The following is a 24,710-nucleotide window of genomic DNA, read 5'->3' on the forward strand; positions in this document are numbered from 1 at the left end:
AATGTAGAGCTGATCCAATGGCCTCTCGCCTCCCTCATGGGTAAACCAAGTGCAGTATGTCCATTCACAGCCCCGAAAGGGAATGAAGCACTAACATATGCAGCAACAGATGAAATAACGGAAATCCTCATCATCAGGGAAAGGAGCCAGACACAGAGATCACGGGCCCCAGGCAGGGCGAGTGTCACTCTATGAGAAATATCCAGAAAGTCTAACGCTCAGGCACAAAAAGCAAGCCTGATGCTTCTCCGGGCATTCTCAATGAGAATAGGTGCAGGGAAGGGGGAGGGACCCTCCCGAGGCATAGAAGTGCCCACCTGGTGTGAACAGGCAGAAACCTCTGGAGTAAATGTCTCCTTCTGCTTGAGAGAGGCAGCTCTGGGAACCATCCCTGGTGTTCTTCACCAGCTGGGGAGGAACTAAGCCATTTCCTCGCTCTGCCCTCCCGGTTGTGGCGTTACACACTCTGACTCAGGACAAACACTCACCAATGGCCTTAAAGCTTAAACCCTCTGTTTCCAAATAGCTCACCCCCAGGAGGCATCACAGGGGAAATATGCAGGGGTGAAGTGAGTGGCTAACCACCCAGTTCCTTCTGTCCCCCCTCTTCAGCTCTACACCATACGCAGCACCAAGGGCTCTGCGCAGAGGTCACTGTGATATCACCAGATCTCGCTGCTACCATGACAGTACCAGATGAAGAAGCAGAACTCACCGATTTTCTGATTGAAAATCTTGTCAAAGGTTATTTCGTTTCTTTCTGCAAGATACCTCTGCATCACGCTCCGGATGCTGTAAGATAAGAGTGGTTGTTAGGGCGCGGGTGGTCAGTGCCCTGCAGAGGCTCCGATGTGAGCACACTAGGGGCCCTGGGTGAGGAAGCTGAGGACACTCTGGAGGTGGGACCTGGCTGGAGGAAATGGGTTGCTGGGAGTAGTATCACATACTGCCTGACCTTAGGTTTTATTGTTTATGTTTGGTTTTGTTTGTTTGTTGACCCAGATGTGAGCAAGCAGCCTCAGACTCTAACAGCCACAGCTACAAGCCTTTCCTGCCGTCACGCCTTCCTGGCCATGGTAGACTAAACCGCTGTCTTAGTCAGGGTTACTATTGCTATGATGAAACACCATGACCAAAAGTGAGGATTTATTTGGCTTAGGCATTCATAACATAGCTGTGGTGGTTTGAATAAGAATGGACCCCACAGCCTCATAGTTGAATGAGTAGGGAGTAGCATTAGGAGGTGTGGCCTTGCTGAAGGAAATGTGTCACTGGGAGTGGGACTTTGAGGTTTAAGAACTCAAGCCAGGCCTAGTCTCTGTCTCTCTCTTTCTGTCTGCATGTATATGTCTCTCTGTCTCTCTCTGTCTCTCTCTCTGTCTCTCTCTGTCTCTCTCTGTCTCTCTCTCTGTCTCTCTCTGTCTCTCTCTGTCTCTGTCTCTGTCTCTCTCTGTCTCTCTCTGTCTCTCTCTGTCTCTCTCTCTCTCTGCTGCCTGAAGATACAAATGTAGAACTCTCTGTTCCTTCTCCAGTACCACATCTGCCTGCATGCCACCATGCTTCCTACCATGATGATAATGGACTAAACCTTTGAACCTGTAAGCCAGCCCAAATTCGATGTTTTTCTTTGTAAGTGTTGTGGTAGTCATGGTGTCTCTTCACAACAACAGAACTTTAAGCAGTTCATCACTGAAGGTAGTCGGGACAGGATCTCAAAGGTCAGGAACCTGGAGGCAGGAGCTTATGCAGAGGTCATGGAGGGGAGCTGCTTACTGGTTTGCTTCCAATGACTTGCTCAGTCTGCTTTCTTATAGAACCCAGGACCACCACCCCAGGGATGGCCCCTCCCACAATGGGCTGGGCCCTCCTCTATCAATCACTAATTAAGAAAATGCCCTACAACATTTTCTCAGTGGAGTTTCCCCTCCTAACTTGTGTCAAGTTTACATAAAACTGGCCAGCACAACCTTCAAACTATAAAGCAACATAAGCCCTTCCCCTTTCTTGCTGTGCATTTAGTCATGGAGACCCAAAAGCAGAGAACTACTGCTGGGGATGGAGGGCATGGCTGTAACCAGCTGACCATGCATCTCTCAGGCCTGATGAGCCAGTTTGCAGAGGATTTGGAAGAGTTTGGATCTAGGTACCAGAGGAACCCTTAAATGCTATTAGCAGAACTTAGTGGGCCATTCCAGGAGATGTTCAGAAGACCAGGATGTCCAAAACACCCAGGCAGTGGGGGCCACACCCAGCAGGTCCAAGGGGACAAGAGCTTCCTTGAGGGCCAGGCTAGCAACCATTCACATTACATTCTGGCAAAGAGTGTGACCGCCTTCTTCCTGTGTGCCCCAAACTAGAGTGAGGCTGAACTAAAACGGGGTGAGGAGAAGAGGCTGCCTCAGGGTAGCATGGTATTCAGGCTGGGGGGGTGGCTATTGCTTCAGCTTCTTCCGCTCAGTGGCAGAGAGCAGAAAGATGAACGTGTGAGAGACAAGCAGTTCATCAAGGACCTGGCAGGAATGTGAGTAAAGTTGAGGTTAAAGTCACTCAGGGGATGCTGAAAGTCAGGGCCTTATAACTGATAATGGAGAACCTCCAGACTCAGAGCTGGGACAGTAGAGAGGACCTTGCTTACCAGAAGCCCAGGGTGTTGCAACACAAGGGTCACAGCTGAGCAAAGAACATCACCCCCACTCCCACCCCTAGGCATCCAAGGAGAGTGCTTTCTCATTTCCAGCCACAGAGGGCAGCTGTGGTCCACAGGGATGGGGGGATGAGGGAGGATGAGGATGGGGTGAGGTGGGTGGGGAAGGAGCAGGGGGGGCAGCAGGCTACATCTCAGCTGGAGCTGAATGCATGGGCATCCACGTGGTGCTGGTTTTGCAAGAGCAAGAAAGCTACTGAACCCTGGCCTGTGTGTAGCAGGGTCGCAGTCGCTGCAAGGAACTTGTGAGAAAGTAAAGCCTAAGATGCAATGGGAAACTCAGGATACTGGGAGATCCCAGAGATAGGAGATACCTGACAAAGCTCCAGGCACCCGGTAGATCAGGCCCAAGAGCGTGGTCAAAGATGCCACAGGCAACAGAGTTGAGGGTGTGGATGGCCGAGTCTGTTGGAGCCCAAATGATGTCCCCAAGAGCCCTAATCCTGGACCTGGGGGCTATGGAATCCAGGGTCTGCTCTGCTGGTTAGGCTCTGCTTTGTTTGGTCTTTCCTGTGTCTAGTGTCTCTGTCAATTCTAGAGTTTATATATTATCCTTCTGTGGTCTTTGATGGAGTTGAAGACACATAGTTACATATAAAAGTTTAGACTCACAATGATAGGATAGATGATTGGATATTTTCTATAAATTTTGTCAAATGTTAATGGACTAAATACTGTTGACTGTAGTTCTTGCTTGATAGCTGTTTTGTTATATATAATTTGACTATGGTTTTTTTTTTTTTGGTTTTTATGAGACAGGGTTTCTCTGTATTGTTTTCAAGGCTGTCGGTCCAGCCCAGCCTTGAACTCACAGCAATCCGCCTGCCTCTGCCTCCCGAGTGCTGGGATTAAAGGCGTGTGCCACCACCGCCCGGCTAATTTGACTATGTTAAAGTTAAAACCTTTCCTCTTATTTAGACAGGAAAGAGGAGATGATGGGGGATGTTCTTCTGTATATATGTTTCTCTTATTGGTTGATTAATAAAACACTGTTTGACCAATAGAGGCAGGAAGATAGGCAGGAGTGGGAGATGAGGAGAATTCTGGGGAGAGAGGTAGAGAGGCCAAGAAGAGACATCATTCTTCCGAAGGAGTAACATGCCGGATAAATCACAGCCTCATGGCCATCAGCCAACAGTTTTATAAGTAATATAGATAGCATCTGTGCAAACACAGACTAAAGTGACAAGAAACTCCAGCATCATCTCACCCCTCTCCCTTTGGGAATGGGAGTATTTACTCTACGCATGCATGCTGGAAGTGAGGAACATATTTGTAAAGTTGCTTACACTGCAGTTAAGAGTTTGCCTTCAACCCCAGAAGAGGCTTTTGACTTTTAAGAATTTTTTGAGGCAGGGTCCTAGAACTCTCTGGGTACCTCAGGCTGGCCTTGAACTCACAGAGATCCACCTGTCTCTCCCTCCCAAGTGCTGGGATTAAAGGTGTGTGCCGCCCAGACCCAACTGAGACTTTGGACATTAGGAAACAGTGAGGGCACAAGAAGGCCTCTGACATGAGACTAGACACAGCTGCACCACAGGTGACTGCGAGCCTGTGGGCTCCCAGGAAGAAAACTGTGCTTTGGTGTAAAATGTGCCCCACAGGATCGCATCTTCGGACTCTTGGTTGCAGCTGGCAGTGCAGGTTGGGAGCTGTGTGGGTCCTTTAGGACATGGGGCACAGCCGGAGGAAGTGTGCCATTAGAGTATGGGTCATGAGGTTCATGGTCAGAACCCACTTCCTGTATCTCTACTTCCTGATCCATTCAGATGTAAGCAAGCAACTTCGTGCTCCTGCAGCCACACATAGCTCAGGCCGCCATGCTGTCCCCACCACGGTAGACTGCACTCTCAAACAGGGTGATGAAGTAATCCCTTCCTCCCTTCTGCTGGCTCTGTCAGGCATTTGGTGACAGCAACAGGAAGAATATCAGTACAGTGGCATATTTTAAAGACTACATTAAAAGTATAGCGTGAACAACCCTGATCCACAGGGGGAGGGGGGGATAGTCACTGTCACTCAAGATTATCAGTTATATGACAGATTCCTTCCACTGCTATCCAGGACTGCAGGAATGGTCCAGGGACTGACAGCAGCCAAGACTCCAGCCACCACCCTCCCCCAGGACCAGGAGCCAACTCTGTATATGAAGAATCCAACTCAGAAGATGCCAAAACTTTACCCTCAGTACTGCCTCTCTCTAAAGTATGCATGAGTATGTAAATAGGCACATACACACCACATACATACTCCCCACAGTCCCATTCATGCATACGTGTACTCTTCACACAGCCCCATGCATGCACATATGCCCCACACACAGCTCCAGGCACACACACACATACTCTGCACACAGTCCCATGCAGGTTCACATCCCCTGCACACAGCTCAAAGCATGCACACATACCCCCACACGTAGCCCCATGCATGCACATACATATTCCTCACACAGCCCCATGCATACACATATACTCCCCCACAGCCCCAGATATTCACACACATACTCAACACGCAGTCCCATGCAGGCACACATCCCTTGCACAAGCCCCAGATAGGCACATAAATGCCACATGTACACTGAACACACAGCCCTAATCTACATGCACACATACCATGTGTGTACTCCCACACAGCCCCAGGCATGCACACACAGAAATCCTGCTATCAATCTCTTCTTTAAACAAAAGAAAAAGAGCATCCCACCCCCCCACCCCCGGGTACCAGGTCAGTGTTTTGAAATCATTTCCATACATCGCCAGTTTTTAAAGTGATTAAAAGGGAAGAATCTACTTACAATAAAATAAAAACCTGAAATGCCTTGAAATTAAAATCCTCCAAAATACACACAAGATATTTATGGGTAAAATTATGAATCACATGGCGAGAGAAGGAGTGGGGATATGTACCATGGTTATGAACACAAAGAATGAACATTAAGAACATTCAGAGATCTGCCAGATTTCATTATAAAGCTGATCTGAGTCCATCAGGACCCCGAGGGGACTTTAACAGGATGCAGAAGCAAGAAACAATTTATATAAAACAACACAGAATCTAGGGCAGCCAGTACATCTCTGAAGGAGGAGAAATAAGACACCAGGGCTAATTATGAAAGGAGCACAATCAGGACACAAAGAAGGGTTCGATGCAGGAGGAGCGGGTGAGCTCCGAAAGCAGGTGATGTGCATACTGAGCTGTGACATGTGGCAGAGACAGGAAATGGAGAGGGGGGCTTCTCAGTACGTGAGCCACAGAGCACTGATTTGAATGGAATGAAATCCAGTCTGCCAGTCACTGACAGGGAGTGAACCAGCTACTTCCATGTTTTACATTTATTTAGTGTGTGTCAGCATGCATAGTGGAAGTGTGACAGTCAGAGGACATGTGCGGAGTTTAATTCTCTTTGGGGCATGGAATTCCTATTGTCAGGCTTGTCATCAAGTGCCTTTACCCACCTAGCTCCTTGCTGGCCCAGAATTACTTTTCTAAACCATTTAAAGTCAAACCAAGGTATAACTCATTTTTAGTTTTTGATATATAAGTCAAGCTTTAGTTAGGGTTTTTATTGCTGTGCAGAGACACCATGACCAGGGCAATTCTTATAAAGAAAAACGTGTAATTGGGGCTGGCTTACAGTTTCAGAGGTTTAGACCACTACCATCAAGGCAGGAAGCAAGTGTTGGAGGCCTAGCTGAGAGTTCTACATCTTTAGGGAACATGAAGCAAACTAAGTCCCACACTGGGTGTAGCTTGAGCATATGAGCCCTCAAAGCCCACCCCTACAGTAACATACTTCCTCCAACAAGGCCGTACCTCCTAACAGTGCCACTGCCAATAGGCCAAGCATTCAAACTGTGGTGGCTTGGAATATGTATGGCCCCTATAGACTCATGTGTTTGAATGTTTGGCCTATAAAGAGTGTAACTATCGGGAGGTATGGCCTTGTAGGAGTAGGTGTGGCCTTGTAGGAAGAAGTGTGTCCCTGCGGGGGCAGGTTTTTGTGTCTCAGATGCTCAAGCTTCACTTCCTGTTATCTGCAGATCAAGATGTAGGACTCGCAGCTCCTTCTCCAGCACCATGTCTGCCTACACACTACCACGTCCTGCCACGAGGATAATGGGCAAAACCTTTATAAGTCATGCTGTTGTCATGGTGTTTCTTCATAGCAATAGAAACCCCAACTAAGACACAAACACATGAGTCTATGGGAGCCATACCTATTCAAACCACCATGAGTCATAATTAAATGATATCTCAGGGGCACCGTTAGGTGAGCCTTACACAAGTACACACACCCTGTAACCCCTTGTCCTAACAACAGACATCAAAAGTTCCCGTCAGCCCCAGAAGGTAGAATGACTCCCACAGGTCCCGGAGTCAAGGCAGCTAGGGACCTTCCACACAGCCACGTGACACAGATGAAGACGGTGGCCTGCATCTGCCTCCGCGCTGGGCTGTGTGTCTCATCTCATGAGCTCACTTCTCACTTCAGCCCAGGGACTACGCCCACACTCCATATTGTGGATCCTTAGCCTTTCCCCAGCCGGGCTTCTGTGGCTGCAAGAATAACCCAGGGTTTGCTGACCATTTGTCTGTGGGCATTTGCGTTGCCACCAGTTTGGGATTGTTATGAATGATGAAGACCTTACGTATACCCGCATAAGACATTTTAAGGACACGTGTTGTCATCTCCTACGGGGAAATACTGAGGAGTTGGGAACGCTGGCCGCCTGGAAAGCTCTATCATCCATCAAGGGAAACCGTGAACTCCACAGCCGCAAGAGCTCCCGTCACTTCCTGTCACCTCACATTCCCACTGGCGGTGTGTGGTGTTTCAGGCTGCTCCTCCGCCCTGTCCACGCTTAGGCTATTCTAACTTTGACAACTTTGCCCTGTGTGGGAGGTCTTGTATCAGTTTGTATTTTAGCTTGCACTTCCCTCGTGAGCAGTGATGTTGAATATGTCGGTACATGCAGGCTGGAATCAATAAACCTCATGTGTGAGGAGCATCATCAAATACTCCGGCTTTTCACTGGGCTGTTCACCTGGTTATTGAATGTAAGGCTTCTTGATGTAGCCTGGAAGGACGGATGTCTATACGACCCTAGTTGTCTCCCCGCATTGGCCCCTACCGTCTTCTCTTTGTTTCTCGTGGGGGTCTTTCCAACACTGGTTTAGGTGATGGATCATTTCCTTGTGGGCATCACTGCTTTATAGTACGCATGCCACCAAGGCCATCTATATTTTCCTTTAGGAGTTATGGGATTTCTAGAGTTAGAGAGGAGGTTCAGTGACTAAGAGCACTGGTTGCTTTTGCAGAGGACCAGAGTTCAGTTCCCAGCACTCGCACCAGTGACTTGCAAACACATGTGACTCCAGTCCCAGGGGATCCAGGGTCCTCTTTGAGACCCACACACAGACACAAACAATTAAAAACAACAAAACAATTCTTAGCTGCCCATCTCGCGTCGGGTGCAATGGTCATTTCAGCTACTGATACTGTAAAAAGCAGGGGTCTTGTTGTCCCTAAGGGTTCACTGCTGTGTGATAAGAACATCTGATCCTCACTGAGTCATCCTGGGCCCCTCTGTGGAGCCAACATCACACACCCAGGGGTCTGTGTTCGCCCCACCCGACCTCTTACAGAAGTACCATGTGGTCTGGTCTTTGCTGCTCCTTGGCTAGATTGGGGACTTTCATGGGTGGCCTTAATTCTCTCTGAGGTAGCTTGGCAGTTACTGAGCTCTCTCTGGGTGTTGACATAACTGCATCTCACAGCTACTGACATACCTGCCTTAATCCCCGCCCCCGTTCTGATGGATTTTTAATTTCCCCTGATACTCGTTCTGTGCTCTGTAATTTGCTTATGCTCACATGGCTTATTTCTGAGTTCTTGAAGATGTCAGGTCCCTGCCAGTTATTGATTCCAGCTTAATTCTTCCGTGGCTAGAAAGCACAAATCAAATGGCTCTGCTCTCTCTGGATTTGCCGACCTTTGTTTCACCACCAGGCAGGTAATCTATTTTTGACTCTTCTGTGCACTCCTGAACAGAATGCTCGACTAGTAAATGCTCACTGAGTAAAGATGAGTAACAGTGTCACTTAGATTTTCCAGATACAGTATTGCTGAGTTCCTCTGCTATTTTTTTTCCATCAGTTGTTGGGCTGGGGATGCAGACCTCTCCAACTTTAATCCTGACTCGGCCTTTGTCTGCTTTTGATGCCACCTGCATTGTGGGGTTTGTTTTTTTTGTTTGTTTGTTTGATTGGCTGGTTTGATTTGGTTTGGATTTTGGTTTTTTGAGACAGGGTTTCTCTGTGGAGCTTTGTAGACAGGGCTGACCTTGAACTCACAGAGATCCGCCGTGTTGTGTTCCACCTGAGCAGGGGGTACTGTGCCTCAGTGATGAGGAGGCCCACCATCATGAAGCCTCTCTTCTGGATTCGTGTCACAGCCATGGTTCTTCTGCCTTTTTCATTAAAGCCTGACCAGGTTGCCGCAAGTTTCCCTCGGCTGGTGTCTGTGTGGGGTCCACTGCCTAAGCATCTGTATTTCCTACCTAGGTGAGTTTCTGGCTCACAGTGCACAGTTGGACCTTACTTTCCTTTCCTCTCTATCTCTATCATGTCGTGGAAGTATGTGGACAATATGTCATTGAGTGTAACTATGTGCAGAGGTCAATTGAAGTAATTGCCCTGCTATTGGATTTGTGTTTTCTCGCCAGACTCTTTCCCTTCACAGCTTTTTTTGAGCTAGAGTTTCTTAGCAGTAGAAATGCAGGTTGGAAGGTTTTTAATTATTTTTTACATTTTATCTGTTTTGTGCATGTATACACACACGCACAGCCACAGTGGTGTGAATATGGGGATAAACCATGGGAGTCAATTCTCTCTTTCTACCATGAGGGTCCTAAGGTTCTAACTCAGGTCATCAGGCTTGGCAGCAATCACCTTTACCTGCTGAGCCATCTCAGGTGATGACTTGTATGACATTCAGTAAACACATGCTCTGCCACCTCAATCCATCGCAAAACACTTTCAGTGTGCCATGAGGATCCCTGTGTCCATGGGTGATCCAAGTCTGCTCCCACCAGAGGCTGGCCATCCATCGACCATGTATCTTTGTACCTTGTACTCCCTAGAAATTTCATGTAGAACCGTGCAAAGTATGATCTTTGTGGTCTGGCTACTGTTGCACAGTGGGAGCATGTAAGTCCCTTCAGCATTACTAAGAAGAATCCCATGGACTGCATAGACCACACAACTCATGGATTCATGATTCCAGGAACAAATGCACTGTTGTTCTCCACAAGGAGCTGATACCACAAATGTACAATGAACAGTATCTGCCTTCTGGCTTCTGTGGGGGCCTGGATAGTAAATCAGCCAGGGCAGATGATAAATGCACTAAGCACCTTATCTGTCTGTCGCTGGCATGTCTTCTGTGGGAAAATACCCCTTCAAATACTTAGCCAGGTTGGAGGAGGATTGGAGTTTTGATATTTAGCTCTCTCTGTATCCAGGGTTCCAGTTATCACATATTATTATTGGGGTGCTTTGTCAACAGTCACCTGGGAGGGACTCTTGCAGAGGGACTGTCAGGTTCAGGTTGATCTGTGGAAGTGCCTGTTGGTGATGTTAATTGACATGGCAAGACCCAGCCTAACAGTGAGTGACACCAGTTTCTTGTCTTCAGACTTGAATGCTATAAAAGAGGAGAAAGCATACAGGATTCATCCTCGCTGCCTGGTCTGTGGGCATGGCTGCTCCAGGTCCCTGCTACCCTGACTACTCTTCAGGGACAGCCGTAACATGAACCTAGGACTCAAGAAAACTTTCTCGCCTGAGTTGCCCTTGCTTCCGTACTTCTCACAGCAACTGGAGAGGAAACCACAGCAGCTATTTGAATAGTTTCTCAGAGTTGAAAGTTCATCTTGAAATTCCTTGATGTCTTTTTGCAGTGCCTTAGTTTTTGAAACTTGATTAAATCCTGACTCTTCAATATTTTTCTATTATGTGTCCAGCTTCCGGTGTCAGGAGGGGAAAACAAAACAAAACAAAACAAAACCTGCTTAATCTGAGGCCACAACCCACTCCACTAGGGTTTTCTTCTAGAAGGCTCCATCTAACTCCTAAGTGCAGGCTTAAAATGCAGCCGGGCTCCTCTGGGGTGTGGCGCATGGATGGTGTTTCCTTGACTTCTCTGCCTGCAGAGGCTTCTTGCTCCACACCATTAGTGAAAACGCCTATCCTCTCTCCCCTGAGCCACAATGACTGCCCTTCAACCATCAACCGCAGGAGGTGAAGACTGTTCCTGGCTCTGCAACCTACCGATGACCTTTCTGTAGGTTCCTCATCCCTGTTCTCACTGGAGCTCAGTCACAGCTTTCGCCATTGCAGGGAGTCGGCTCAAGGGAAGGAAACATTGTTACTATTGTTACTTTCCTTGTTTGGAGTGGGTTACTAGCAACCGACCGAACTTTTCAAACAGGGTACAAGAAGTAATTTAAAAGTAAAATTAGGCAGCACAGGTTTCTCATTTCCCAAGGTGTCAAATGCTGCCTCAAGGAAGGGAACAAGCTCAGCTCCACATGGGCTGTTTGTGAATTTGCTTCCTTTGGAAGATTGAGTCTTTTCTTATTGAACGAGCTAAGGAATCCATTTGATTTAGAATCTCTCATGTTATAACTGACTCACACACCATCCTGACAGCTCTAGAGACTGTCCTGGGAACATTCTAGACTCCCACAATAAGCACATTTACCAGCCTAGCACTGGTTCCATTCTGACTCTCAATTCCTGCTTTATTTACCATGCTGAGACTTTTGAGTCTGCCTTCTACAAACGCTGGCCCAAGTCTCAGAGTCTGAGCCACATAAACATAGGAGTTTTCAACGCAACACAATGACTTTTTATTTAAAGGCCCAATTTCCTTTCTAACCACTGAAACCTATCCTATGCTTATGTCTTGATTTGCTGCATGCATCTTCAATTTCTCATGTTTAATTACTGGTTCAGAGAAAGTGGCTGGTCTTTCAACCTTGCATACAGAATATAATTTGAGATGTGCCATAGACAAGTGAGGTGCATCATAGACTTATGTACAGAACCACAGAATTTCTCAAAGAAAACTACAAAAAAAGTCTTTATCCCTGGGGATTAAATAAAGATGTCAGATATGAGAGTAAACCACAAGCCACGGAGCTAGCACAGTAGTCAGTAAACTATGTTGCATCAGTGAGGACCTGAGGTCAGATTCCCATGTAACATCAACACACATCTATAACCCAAGCCCTAGGGACCACAGACACACACACAGACAGACACAGACACATACACATACACACACACACACACACACACACACACACACACACACACACCTGGAACCTGCCAGTGAGGCCCCATAATGGAAAGTGATCCAGGGAGACACCGGGCATTGACTCTGGTCTCCACACTGCACATGAGAAAATAAAACTGGGAACCGCAAGGGAAAACCTGAGCCCTTTGGCATCAAAACTTCCCTTTTGCCATTAGAATGGAAGAGGGTGAAGGAGAAACCACAGCCTGAGAGAACCCACGACAGCAGACCCAGATCGCCATCCGGCTGAGGCCTGAATGTCACATACACGAAGGGAGCTCCCGATTACCCAACAACGAGAAAACAGAAAACAAGGCTGGAGACAGCCAGCGTTATGAGCGCCTGCTGCTCTTGCAGAGGGTCCAGGGTCTCACATGGTGGCTCAACATGGCCTGTAACTTCAGTTCCAGGGGACTCACCACCCTCTTCTGACATCAGGCATTTCGAATGATACACACACACACACACACACACACACACACACACACACACACACAGAGGCACCACTCGTACACATAAATCTTTAAAAGAAAAGACATTAAAGAGAACATCAATCTAAATAATTGTATGTGGCAGCACACTCCTGTGATCTCAGCACTTGGGAGGCGGAGGCAGGAGGATTACAAGTTCAAGGATATCCTCAGCTACATAACAAGTTGAGGGCCAGCCTGAGCTACCTGGGAGCCTGTCTCAAAAAAAATTTTTAAAAACCAAGCCAATATAAAATATAAATGAGCAAAAAAATGACACTTCATCAGAGGAGGTCTGCAGATGATGAAAAGGGGATGTCCTTGAAGAGGGACACAGCATCACGAGTCACCAGAAAAGAGGAACTGAAACCACAGTGTGGACTCCACCACACACTGTCAGAGGAGCTACTCCGAGAAAAGACCAAACTCCGTGTCAGCAAAGGCGGGGTAACAACTGGGAACATGGTGGAAGGGACAGCGCCACAAGGGGTTGGGCAGTGCCCTTCGTTCAGCAACACTGCCCTAAGACCCACCTTCCATTCCTGGGCACTTACAAGTTGACATGTGTCTGGCTGGCAATCTTAGCCTTATCCATGATGGCTAAAAAACTGTAAATAACACATATTTCCACAAGAGTTAAGAGGGCATCATCTAGTGGAATACTACTTGGTGATGAAAAGGGGTGAGCTAGGCAGAGGCAGGTGGATCTCCGTGAGTTTGAGGCCAGCCTGTTCTACATAGTGAATTCCAGGCTATCCAGAGCTATGCAGTGTCCCAAAACAGAGAAATGAACTATTGATTTATGCCCTAAACAGCATAAAGAGAGCCTAAAATAATCACACTGAATTAAAGAACTGAGACTCCCAATCCCCAACCCCCTCAAAAAAAAACCAGTGCATGTTCCTTTGTTCCTTGACTACAGAGGGTGGGACAAGGTTCTGAGGATGGTGTGGGGAGATGTGTGCTGCATTACCTAGTATATGCCATTATACACACACTTGTACATTATATTTTGATGGAATCAAATTTATCAGGTTTTCTTACAGTTCACTATGTGCCTGTCTGTCTGTCTGTCTGTCTCCTTTAATTTTTTTAATCTTTTGAAAAATTTTATATGTATGGGTGTTTTGCCAGAATGTGCCTCCGTGAGCCAAGTGTGTGCTCCTGGTCCCAGAGGAAGCAAAATAAAAGGGGGCATCGGATATGTCCTGGGACTGGAGTTATAGCAGCTGTGAACGGCCATGTGGGTGCTGGGAATCAAACCCCCTGTGTTTGAAGACTTGGTCCCCAATTGATGGAACTGTTTGGGAAGGATTAGGAGGTGAGGCCTTGCTGGAGGAGGTGTGTTGATGGGAAAAGGCTCAGCTATTCCCAGTGTGCTCTCTGCTACGTGCTTGTGTGTTGGATATGAGCTCTTAGCTGCTGCTTCAGCCTGCCTGCTGCCAAGCGTCCCATTATGATGGTCGTGGGCTCCTATCCCCTTGGATATTGTAGAACAACCATGAGCACAAACAAACCCTTCTAAACTTGCCTTGGTCATGGTGTTTTGTCACAGCAACAGAACACAGCGAGGGACCTGATTGCTGGAGCAAAAAAAAAAATTCAGAAGGAAACAGCAGTGGGGGGGGGCAGGGATCTACAAGACTTGAAAGAAAAAAATACCAGGCAAATACAGGACATAACTGAAATACAAACTAAGAAAACTCTTTCTTATGTTAAAATGATGCTAGAAATGGTGTCCCAGGGGCTGAGGCAGGGGGATTATGAGTTTGACATAAGCCTGGGCTACATGGTGAGACCTTGTCACAGACAGAGGGAGAGACACACAGAGAGAGACAGAAAGAGACAGAGACAGAGACAGAGACAGAGAGAGAGAGAGAGAGAGAGAGAGAGAGAGAGAGAGAGAGAGAGAGAGAGAGGTGCCTGTGTCTTGATTGAACATCTGGAGAGAGTTACTAGCTCTCATGAACACTTGCAGAAAGAGCTAGGGGTAAAACAACACACCTGCCTGGGTACTTTTCTTATAACCAGGGGAAATGGGAGGTGTAGGAAGACAAGAATGCCCAGGTGCCACTAGAGGACAAGGCCGGGGTGGGGGTTGACAGCTTCCACATGGTATGAGGCTGGGGGAGGCGGTGTTTGCACATGCCCCTCCTTCCTTCTGGACAGTTCTGACAGTTTTCCCACACAAAGTGTGAAAACATCCAATCCTGGCCTCCAGCTTCCTCTACAGCTTAAGCCAGGGTATAAGACAGATACTGACTGGATTCCGGTATGTTCCTTAAAACTGAACAGCAGCTGTGCTATGGAGAGCCTGATGAGTGCACGAACCAGAAAGTCCCATGGCTAAAATGCCTCTGCTACTAAATCACATGAGAGGGCCGGCAAGATGGCTCAGCAGGTAAAGGTGCCTGTTGCCAAGCCTGACGGTCTGGCTTCAATACCCAGGACGCACACGGTGAAGGGAGAAAAGTGACTCCCGAAAACTGTCCTCAACACACACACACACACCACACACCACACACCACACACACCACACACACCACACACACCACACACACCACACACACACATACACACACACCACACCACACACACACATACACACACACACTACACACCACACCACACACACATACACACCACACACACACACACACCACACCACACACACACACACATACACACACACCACACACACCACACCACACACACACATACACACCACACACACACACCACACCACACACATACACACACACCACACACGCACACCACACACACACATACACACCACACACACACACATACACACACACCACACACACACATACACCACACACCACACCACACACACACATACACACACACCACACACACACATACACACACACCACACACACACATACACACACACCACACACACACATACACACACACCACACACACACACACACACACACACACACACACCACACACACACACCACACACACACACCACACACACACACACCACACACACCACACACACACCACACACACACACATACACACACACCACACACACATACACACACACCACACACACACCACACACACCACACCACACACACACACATACACACACACCACACACACACATACACACACACCACACACACACACATACACACACACACCACACACACACATACACACACCACACCACACACACACATACACACACACCACACACACACCACACACACACATACACACACACCACACACACACATTCACACACACCACACACACACACACCACACCACACCACACACACACATTCACACACACCACACACACACACACCACACCACACACACACACCACACCACACACACACACCACACCACACACACACACACACACCACACACACACACACACACCACACCACACACACACACACACACACACACTTAACTAATGGAAGGACCAGCCACCTGATCTCCTCAGGCCAAGGCAAGACAGGTGGAGCCCCCAGCTTGTGGCTGTGACTCAGTGGATGGCCTACCAGCACAGCTCCCACAGTGAAAATCCACCAAGCTCCACCTGAAGCCTGGCTGTTTTATTCTAGTGCGTAAATATTTACCCGGTAGGCATCACATTCCTGTAAAAGTCTAGCTGCACGGGAAGCAGGTGGGGAGACCGGGACAGCTGGTGTGTGAGTGCTCTGCAAACCACTCGCACACCCAGACCCAGACGGCAGTTGTCACCATTCATCAGGGACTCAAACCACAGGGCAGCGTCTTTAAGAAAAATGGCTCAGCAGTCACTTCGAATTTCAAGTCCCTCAGAACAAAACCGCAAGGTTTGGGTGTTTTGTTTTTTAACGTACAGTTGCTAGAGATTTTCCACAAACAACTCATTAGGCACACAACCCAGAACCAAATAGCCAAAGTCACCATGGAAACTTTGCTTTGCTGTTTAAGCCACCAGACCACACAGGCTGCACAGTACGTTGTGTGAGTATCTCACCATGCATATGGGGACCAGCTCCTAACCAGCCTCCTCCATTCCCCAACTCCTCCCTCATCTCTTCTATTCCCCAGCTCCAACCAGTCTCCTCCATCCCCCAGCTCCTCTCTCAACTCCTCCATCCCCCAGCTCCTCCCTCATCTCCTCCATCCCCCAGATCTTCCCCAGCCCCTCCCCAGTCTTCTCCATTCCCCAGCTCCTCCCTCATCTCTTCCATCCCCCAGCTCCTCTCTCAACTCCTCCATCCCCCAGCTCTTCCCCAGCATCCTCCATCCCCCAGTTCCTTGACACTCAGTCTTGTATATAAATCCCACAGCCTTGAACAATCCAGCACCCACAGTTATTTGTTCCTGAACGTTCACACGCCAGAGAAGCTGTGTGACTTCAAAGCTCCTGGTGCTACTCCAACAAGATCTGGACAGTCAATGCCCTAGCGTGTGTGTGTGTGTGTGTGTGTGTGTGTGTGTGTGTGTGTGTGTGTGTGTCTGGTGTGTCTGGTGTGTGTGTCTGTGTGTGTGTGGTGTGTGTTTGTGGCATGTGTGGTGTGTGTGTATGTGTGTGTGTGGTGTGTGTGTTTGTGGCATGTATGGTGTGTGTGTGTGGTATGTAGTGTGTGTGTGTGTGTGTGGTGTGTGTGTGAGATGCAAATGCATGCCCACATGTGTGTTCCAGCACATGGAGGTAAGAGGCCAATGAGTTTCTTCCTCTACCATGTGCTACTGTTTTTCTTTTTTTTCTCTTTTCATTTATTATTCCATTTATTTATTTATTCCATTTACTTATTAATTTACTTATTTATTGCAACAAGGTCTCACTATGTGGCCCTGAACTCACAGAGGTCCTCCAGGCTCTGTTCCCCAAGCAATGGAAGATTCACACCAGCAGGCCCACACTCTGCATGCGCCACCTTTTTATTGACACAGAGTCTCTCCCTGAACCTGGAGCCTCACAGATTCCATGAGGTCATCTGGCCAGTCACCCACAGGTATCCTCCTGTCTCCGTCCCCTGTGCTGGGATTACAGACAGAAGCCACTGGTCATGTGAGTGCTGAAGACAAATTCTGGTCCTCCCGGGGGCACTGCAAACCCACTTCCCCAGTCCCTCCTTCTTTGCACTGCATTAAACATACTTGAATTTCATTACCCAGGGTGCCAGGTCATGGCACTGGACTGCACCTCATCTAACCCTGCCCCCTGCCTGCATCTCTGCATAGCTAACACTAAGGAGGCCCATATAAACACCTCTCTGATTGGACAGTGGCAGGGAGTACAGCTAGCTGGAGACTGAGATCTGAAACCTGCAAATCCCCATTGGTCAAGTGCAGCCTCTGGCATCCAGGACCCTTGATGCTAAGGGGGTTGTTCCCCGATTTCCTCCATCTCCATCTGAACAAAAGAGAACCCAGACAGCCCACAGGCCATGCGCCTCAAGACTAAGTGGGGGTCACATGACCAAGTTCTCAACCGTGGAAAACCTGACCAGAAGGGACAAACTCCTCCATGTCATTTCTTTAAAAGGAAGTTAGCTTGCCCTGGCTCCTCCCCTGATCCTGCTGGGGAAGCAACCCTTGCTGAAGCCTGGCCTGGGGCAGAAGCCCACAGGAAGGACAGTGAGGATGGCAGGGACAGGGAGCAGCCATGGAAAGCAGAGCCAGTCACTCACTGGCTTCTCATCCTGGGGTCATGGGGTCATGGGGTCATAACTAGGGGTGCTGGGGGCTCCCCAACACTCAGGTAAAAGCTAGGCACCAGGGCATACACCTGTAATCCCAGCACCGGAGAGGAGATGGGATTCCCAGTGTTCTGTAGCCATCCAGCCCTGGCCTAACCAGGGAACCCAGGAGGAGCCTCTGGCTAAAAAAATGAGAAAACCAAGGTGGAGAGCAGTAAAAGGAGACAAGCCACCTCGACCTCTGACCTCCACAGGTACACACACACACACACACACACACACACACACACACACACACACACACACGAGCCCCCTCTACAGTGATTCTGCTGTAATGTGATCTTAAATCACACCCTGCCCAACAGCGCTGACCTTCAACACACCCTCAGAGCACCCAGCTTCCCTTTATCTCAGTTTCTCAGACATCAGCAAGGCCAGTGGCCCAGGGTGACATCCTGTCTTCCAGTTACTTCTCAAAACAAAATGAGCCTCCCAGAAAATGTCCTCCCAAGACTGCAGGCTTCTAACCCCCACTGCCTTGCCCTGGGCCCCATGGGTTCTAGCCTCCTGTTCCATGAGTACTGGGGAGGCAGAGGCAGGTGAACCTCTGAGTTCTTGGCCAGCCTGGTCTACAGAGTGAGTTCCAGAACTGCCAGAGTTACACAGAGAAACACTGTCAGAAAAAAAAAAAAAAGGAAGAAGGAAAAAAAAAAGAAAACGATTCTCACGGCTTAAGGAAAGCTATTGATCCCTATGTATCAAATCTGCAGTTTAAAATAATGCCATTTCCTAGAACAAATACTCCTCAACCTTCCTAGTGTGACTACCCTTTAACACAGTCCCTCATGCTGTGGTGACCCCCAACTATAAAATTATTTTTGTTGCTGCTTCATAACTGTAATCTTATTACTGTTATGAATCATAGTGCAAATAGCTGTGCTTTCCAATGGCCTTATTCAACCCCTGTGAAAAGGTCATTCAACCCCCAAAGGGGTCTCGACCCACAGGTTGAGAACCACCGTCCTAGAACAGCGTCTGTGTTTTTGCGCATACAAAGGAATCCAGGTGTTCTCTATGTCACCTGCATAAAGAACCTTATCCTGCACACAGCTGTCTTAAAGTTCAATGCTTTGGATATCAACCCTACCATATATATGATAGCAGACTATCTCTCTCTTTGGGAGGGTTGAGTGGGACTTGAACCCAAAATCTAGAATATGTAAGACAAGTGCTCTCCCACTGAGCTATATGCCAGTACTCTTTTTATTTTTGAGACAGGATCTCATTAGGTTGCCTACTCTGAACTTTATCGAGGTAAATAAATCACAGGCCTTCCACCTGTGAGCCTCCTGCCTCAGCCTCCCAGATAGCTGGGATTACAGACCTGTACCACCAGGCCTTGGTTTTTAAGTATATGCTCTCCCTGCGAGGACGAAGAACAGACAGTTCATTCAGCTGCTATTCACTCATTTGCTCAACATCAGCTCTAGGCTGGAGGCTCCCTGTCCTGTGGGGCCTCATCTAGAGGAGGCATAGAGTATTCAGCCAGGACAGTGGGGCTTGCACACACCCAGACTGTTCAGGATTGCAACTACCGAGGGGTTCCCCGTGAGGACAAAGAGAGAAGCAGGGACAGGAGGCACTGGCTTTTCCAGGCCAGGAGAACAAAGCAAATAAATGCACAAAAGACCAGTAATTTCCCTTTGAATGCAGGAAAACAGAAGCCAGCAGGCAGCATCCCTAGTGGGACTCGCTTGCCTCCACAGCATTGGGAAGACTCTGGGATGCTCACCGCAGCATCAGGACCCCGTGTGTCTACTGGAAAGAAGCACCTCCCTCCAGAGCTTGGGAGGAGAAACTGGCCAACAAATACTGACTCACTGACAGAAAAAGCCTGCACCCACCCTCAGCACCGGCCAGGCTGCCTCCTCCCTGAAACAGTGTGAGCCTAGCAGAAATGTCAGTAAATTAGTATTGTCCAGCTAAGAGGTGACAAACTAAGTCACCCCATTGGAGGACAGTCAGCCGATGCACCCCTAATCTGAAGACCCCAGAATTCAGAATACCCCAGAACCTGTTGTCTGTTTGTTTTGATACAAGGTCTCACTAACAAAACGTCCTTAGGGCCGTGGGTGGGAGGTGTGTATGACATGGAGTTCCCTCTTTAACTAGACACATTCCCATCTCATCATGTGCCTGAAAAAGCTATCCCCAATCCAGGACACCTCTGGTCCAGGCATCTCTTCTAAGGGCACTGTCTTTTAAACTGGTGCATGGCAACTCATGTCACGTGAGAACTTCAGGTTGAAGTCTCTTCAGTCACAGCCTGCAGTCTGAAGTTTGCGGAGGAAAAGCCCCGAGTGTCCCCCAGGTCCCACAGACGCAAGTCCTCCTGCATTCTGACACAACGCCTCCATGATGGCTTCATTAAACGCCCTGGCACTTATTTCTGCACACAGCTCAAAGTTATTTGTTCATAAATCTAATCTGTGGACTGGGATGCTGCCCCCCAGGTCTGTCTTACTTGTTCAATAGCCTACTGGTTATTCTGTCCCCTTTCTCTTCTGATTCAGTGAGGACCCACTTATGAGTTCCTTTAGGGTCTTCACTGACTTTGTTCAGGGGTGGAGACGGAACTGAGGGCCTGTCTTCCGTTGGGCAAATGCTCTCTATCTCCAATTCGGTCCCAGCCCTTGTGTTTTCTGGAATGAACAAGCTGCCTGGAGGCTTACTGACATCTGCACACCACTGCATCTGCTCTAGGAACGCTGTAGCTCTCCATTATCCATTCTCTTCAATAAAACTTCACTTCTCTTAGTACAAGTCTTGGCAGCACATCTGGAAACATGTTAATGGCTGTGAGGTGGAGGGTGTGGGGCGGTTGTCATGGTGAGCATGGGGAAGCCAGAACACAGGCAGCTCGCAGAAGTTGGTCCTCTCCTCCCACCACGTGGGTCCTGGTATCGAACTTGGATCGCCAGGGTTAGCCACAAGCACCTGCTTAGCCAGCTCTCAGGCCCACAGTGGTTTTAATAAATAGAAAGCTATTGCAGGCATCTTAATAAGAAAACAGGGGTGTGACTGCGTGTTTGAAGTGCAGCTCATCTGAACCAGCCAGCTCTTCCTGCCTTCCCACTGGGTTTCTTCACAAGCACTGTGAATCTAGATCTCAAGAAGCTTCAGCAAAGCTCTTTGCACCAGGAAGCTGTCAATGCAGAACCCTGTGCACCTCTATGACGCTGTCACAGTCTGCTTGTGTGTGTGTGTGACAACTGAGGCCCTTCACCTTAAGAGAGCACACCTAGCACCTTCACATCTCACCGTCACTGCAGGAATTCCCAAACCAGGCTGCTTGCCCAGCACCCAGCATGCACCAAACCCTGAGTTCCACCCCAGCACCATACAAGCAGGTCATGATGGTGCATTCTGTAACGCCAGCACTGCTGAGGCACAAGTTGGCATATCAGATATTTGAGGTCATCTCTGGGTACATGGTGAGTTTGAAGCCAGTCAGTGCTACATGAGATCCTGTCTATAATAATAATGATGATGATGATGATGATGATGATGATGTTATCGGCCAGCAAGAATGGAGTATAAGGACACCTAGTGCCCATCCTTAGCAACTACCAGGATTTGGGGTCCCTTTGCCTCCCACACTTGGTTCATCTTCCAAGGTATTTTAAAGTGCATCTCCAGAATCAGGTCCCTGATCCTGTACCACTCCATTTGTATTTCTCAAAACTGTGGACTCTTCTTCACAGGGACACAATGTACTCTGCCCTGCCCCACCCCACTCCCTCCATCCCAGAAGTAACTGTAATTCCTGATGATGCACGGCCAGGTCCCTCTTCAGACTCCAGGACCAGTCTTGCCCTGGTTGATGGGATTGACTCATGATCTGATCAAACCCTCCTGTCCCTGATTGTCACCCAATGCTGTGATTCTGCCCTGACCCAGAGCACCCACTCGTTAAAGAAACCCAAAACCAGAAAGACAAATATAGTATGTACTCACTCATAAGTGGATACCAGATATAAAGCAAAAGATACCCAGCCTACAATCCACAACCCCAGAGAAGCTTGAAGCCTCTTCCAGAAACAGATGGAACCAGATGCAGAAATCCACAACTAACCAATGGGCCAAGCTCCTGGAGTATAATCAAAGTAATGGAGGAGCAAAAATATGAACAAAGGAGTCAATACCATGATGGGGAAACCCACAGAATCAGCTGACCCGAGCTGGTGAGAGATCACTGACTCAGGTCTGACAAATGGGGAACCTGCATCAGACTGAACTAGACTCCCTTAAAATAGGTGACAATGGTAAGACTGGGACAATATATGAGGCCACTGGCAGTGGGTCCAAGATCTAACACTAATGCACAGACTTAGTGGAGCCCAATCTATATGGAGAGATACCTTGCCCAGACTAGACACAGGGGTGTGGGGTGTGGAGAGGAGCCTTGATCCTGCCCCAATGAGATGATGGAACAGACTAAGTAGACTTCCTAGGGAAGCAGATGGGAATTGGGGTATTGGAGGAGAGGAGGATGGGGGAACTGGGATTGGAATGTAAAAGATAAATTAATTTTTAAAAGAATAACTTTAATTCATGTCTGTGACACAGCAAGAAAAGAGTGACCAGCAGCTTCCAGGGAGTCTCCAAAGGTCTCCTGCGCATGCATTACAAACGAAAGTGAGAAGTCAGGTTCATGGTGGTCGCTTTCCTGCAGACCAGTCTACACCTCAGGTCCAAACTGCTTCAGGAAAGCGGAGGGACGATGGAGTCACCAGATTCGTCGCCTCTTCCTAAAATGCCCTCTGCCATCACACACACTGTCCCAGGCAGATGGGAGAGAGCCACAAGCCAAGCACTGAGCTTGAAATGGCAATGAGGCAGAGCCTCCAAAGGGAGCCGCCCCAGCAGTAGCCATCAGGCGGGTCCCTTAGTCTACAGCACATAGACACAAGCAGGCATCTAAGCAAGCCAGCCAGCCACTGATCAGACCCCAGTTGTGTCTGTCAGTGTGGAGCGGGAGGAGGCAGCGTCCACATAGTCCTGGAACTCTACATAAACACTAATTCATTCCTTCCCACCCCACTGAGGAGGGTTCAGACCGAAGCACCAAGGACACCAGCCCAGCATACCCTAGTCTACAATTAATGTCCTATTAACAAGACTCACTGTACACTTTGACTTTTTCTCGACAAAGTGTCTTCGTAATAGAAGACATAGAAATATCTCAGTCAGTGAGGTACTTGCTGGTCTTGCAAGCACCAGGACTTGAGCTTGGTCCCAGCACTGGAGAGGCAAAACCTGGGGAATCCCTGGCCCTCAATGGCCATCCCAGCCATTGGTGACCAGCCCAGCTATTGGTGACCAGACCAGCTCACTGGTGAGTTCTGGGTCAGTGAGTGATTTTGTCTCAACAAACCAAGGTGGACGGCTTCTGAGGGATAAAACCTTTGGTTGACCGCCGGCTTCCATATACACATGCATGCAGCTCCACGTGTACCTGCACACACCTGCTCGTGCAACACACACACACACACATGCCCAACGAATGCATGTTTGACACAATGTGCAATACACAACCCAAATTGTGTAGGAAATAGTGACTCCACATTGCAGGTGTGCTGTCCCCTGGCTTGCTGTCACAGGAGTCTAGTGTTGAGTGGACCTGTGACTCATCACCAAGCCCCTCAGGCAGGAATACGAGTTTTTTTTCCTTCCCCTTTTGTGCGGGGCCTCACATAACCTAGGCAAGAGCTCTGCCACCACCAGACCTTCCAGACTCCCACACTTCACGAAGAGGATACAGGCAGAATATCACAGCCTTTGATGCCTTTGAAGCTAAAACAGAGTCCTCGATATCCAGCAGCCACATGAAGGTTGATTCATGTAACTCTTAGTTCGATTTTAAATTAAATCCCTATCATGTAGACACAGAAAGCCTGGATGAAACGATGGGAACCGTAGAGAAACTTCTTGTGAAGATCTCTTCTATGTGAAATACTAGACCCCAGCTGGCGAGCACACCAGAGTATTGCTCGAGAGTAAGATTCCGGTGCTGCAATGGGGAAGAGGGAGAGCATCGGTGCTTGCCTCTCGTGTGAGGTCCGGGGTCACACCCAGCTCTGGAGACAGCTGAGCTAGGCCTGCTAGGATTGAGGAGGGTAGAGCCCTCCCTGGCTAATGGGATTTGAGATGCTGCCCTTTCCATCCTCACAAGGCAAGGCAGTTCATCAGCACAATTAGGGCCCGTCTTCTTCCTTAAACAGCCCTGTTGACAACTGCAAGCCTTGTACTCTGCTGGACACCCACTTAGCGCTCATCAGCCCTCAGCTGCCAAGGTCACTGACAAGATGTGTGTGTAACACCTCACATCCTAATTCGAACCCCGGTCGGAAAACTGACGTGAGTGATTTTAAAGCACACTCGGGGCCTAAGATCTCTCCCTGAAACAGAACTTAGAAGCAAGCC

General features: G+C 48.5%; 1 protein-coding gene across 1 annotated transcript in view; it reads right to left on the minus strand.

Annotated features, from left to right (window-relative positions):
- The window catches only part of Grk3 (G protein-coupled receptor kinase 3), a 95,080-nt gene that overhangs the window by 65,258 nt on the left and 5,112 nt on the right, over positions 1–24,710 (minus strand). Inside the window, 1 exon segment of the mRNA XM_005078918.4 lies at positions 716–792. Within this exon segment, the coding sequence (XP_005078975.1) occupies positions 716–792 (77 nt within the window).

This window comes from Mesocricetus auratus, unplaced genomic scaffold, assembly GCF_017639785.1.
Source record: "Mesocricetus auratus isolate SY011 unplaced genomic scaffold, BCM_Maur_2.0 Super-Scaffold_100025, whole genome shotgun sequence".
Classification (NCBI taxonomy): domain Eukaryota; kingdom Metazoa; phylum Chordata; class Mammalia; order Rodentia; family Cricetidae; genus Mesocricetus; species Mesocricetus auratus.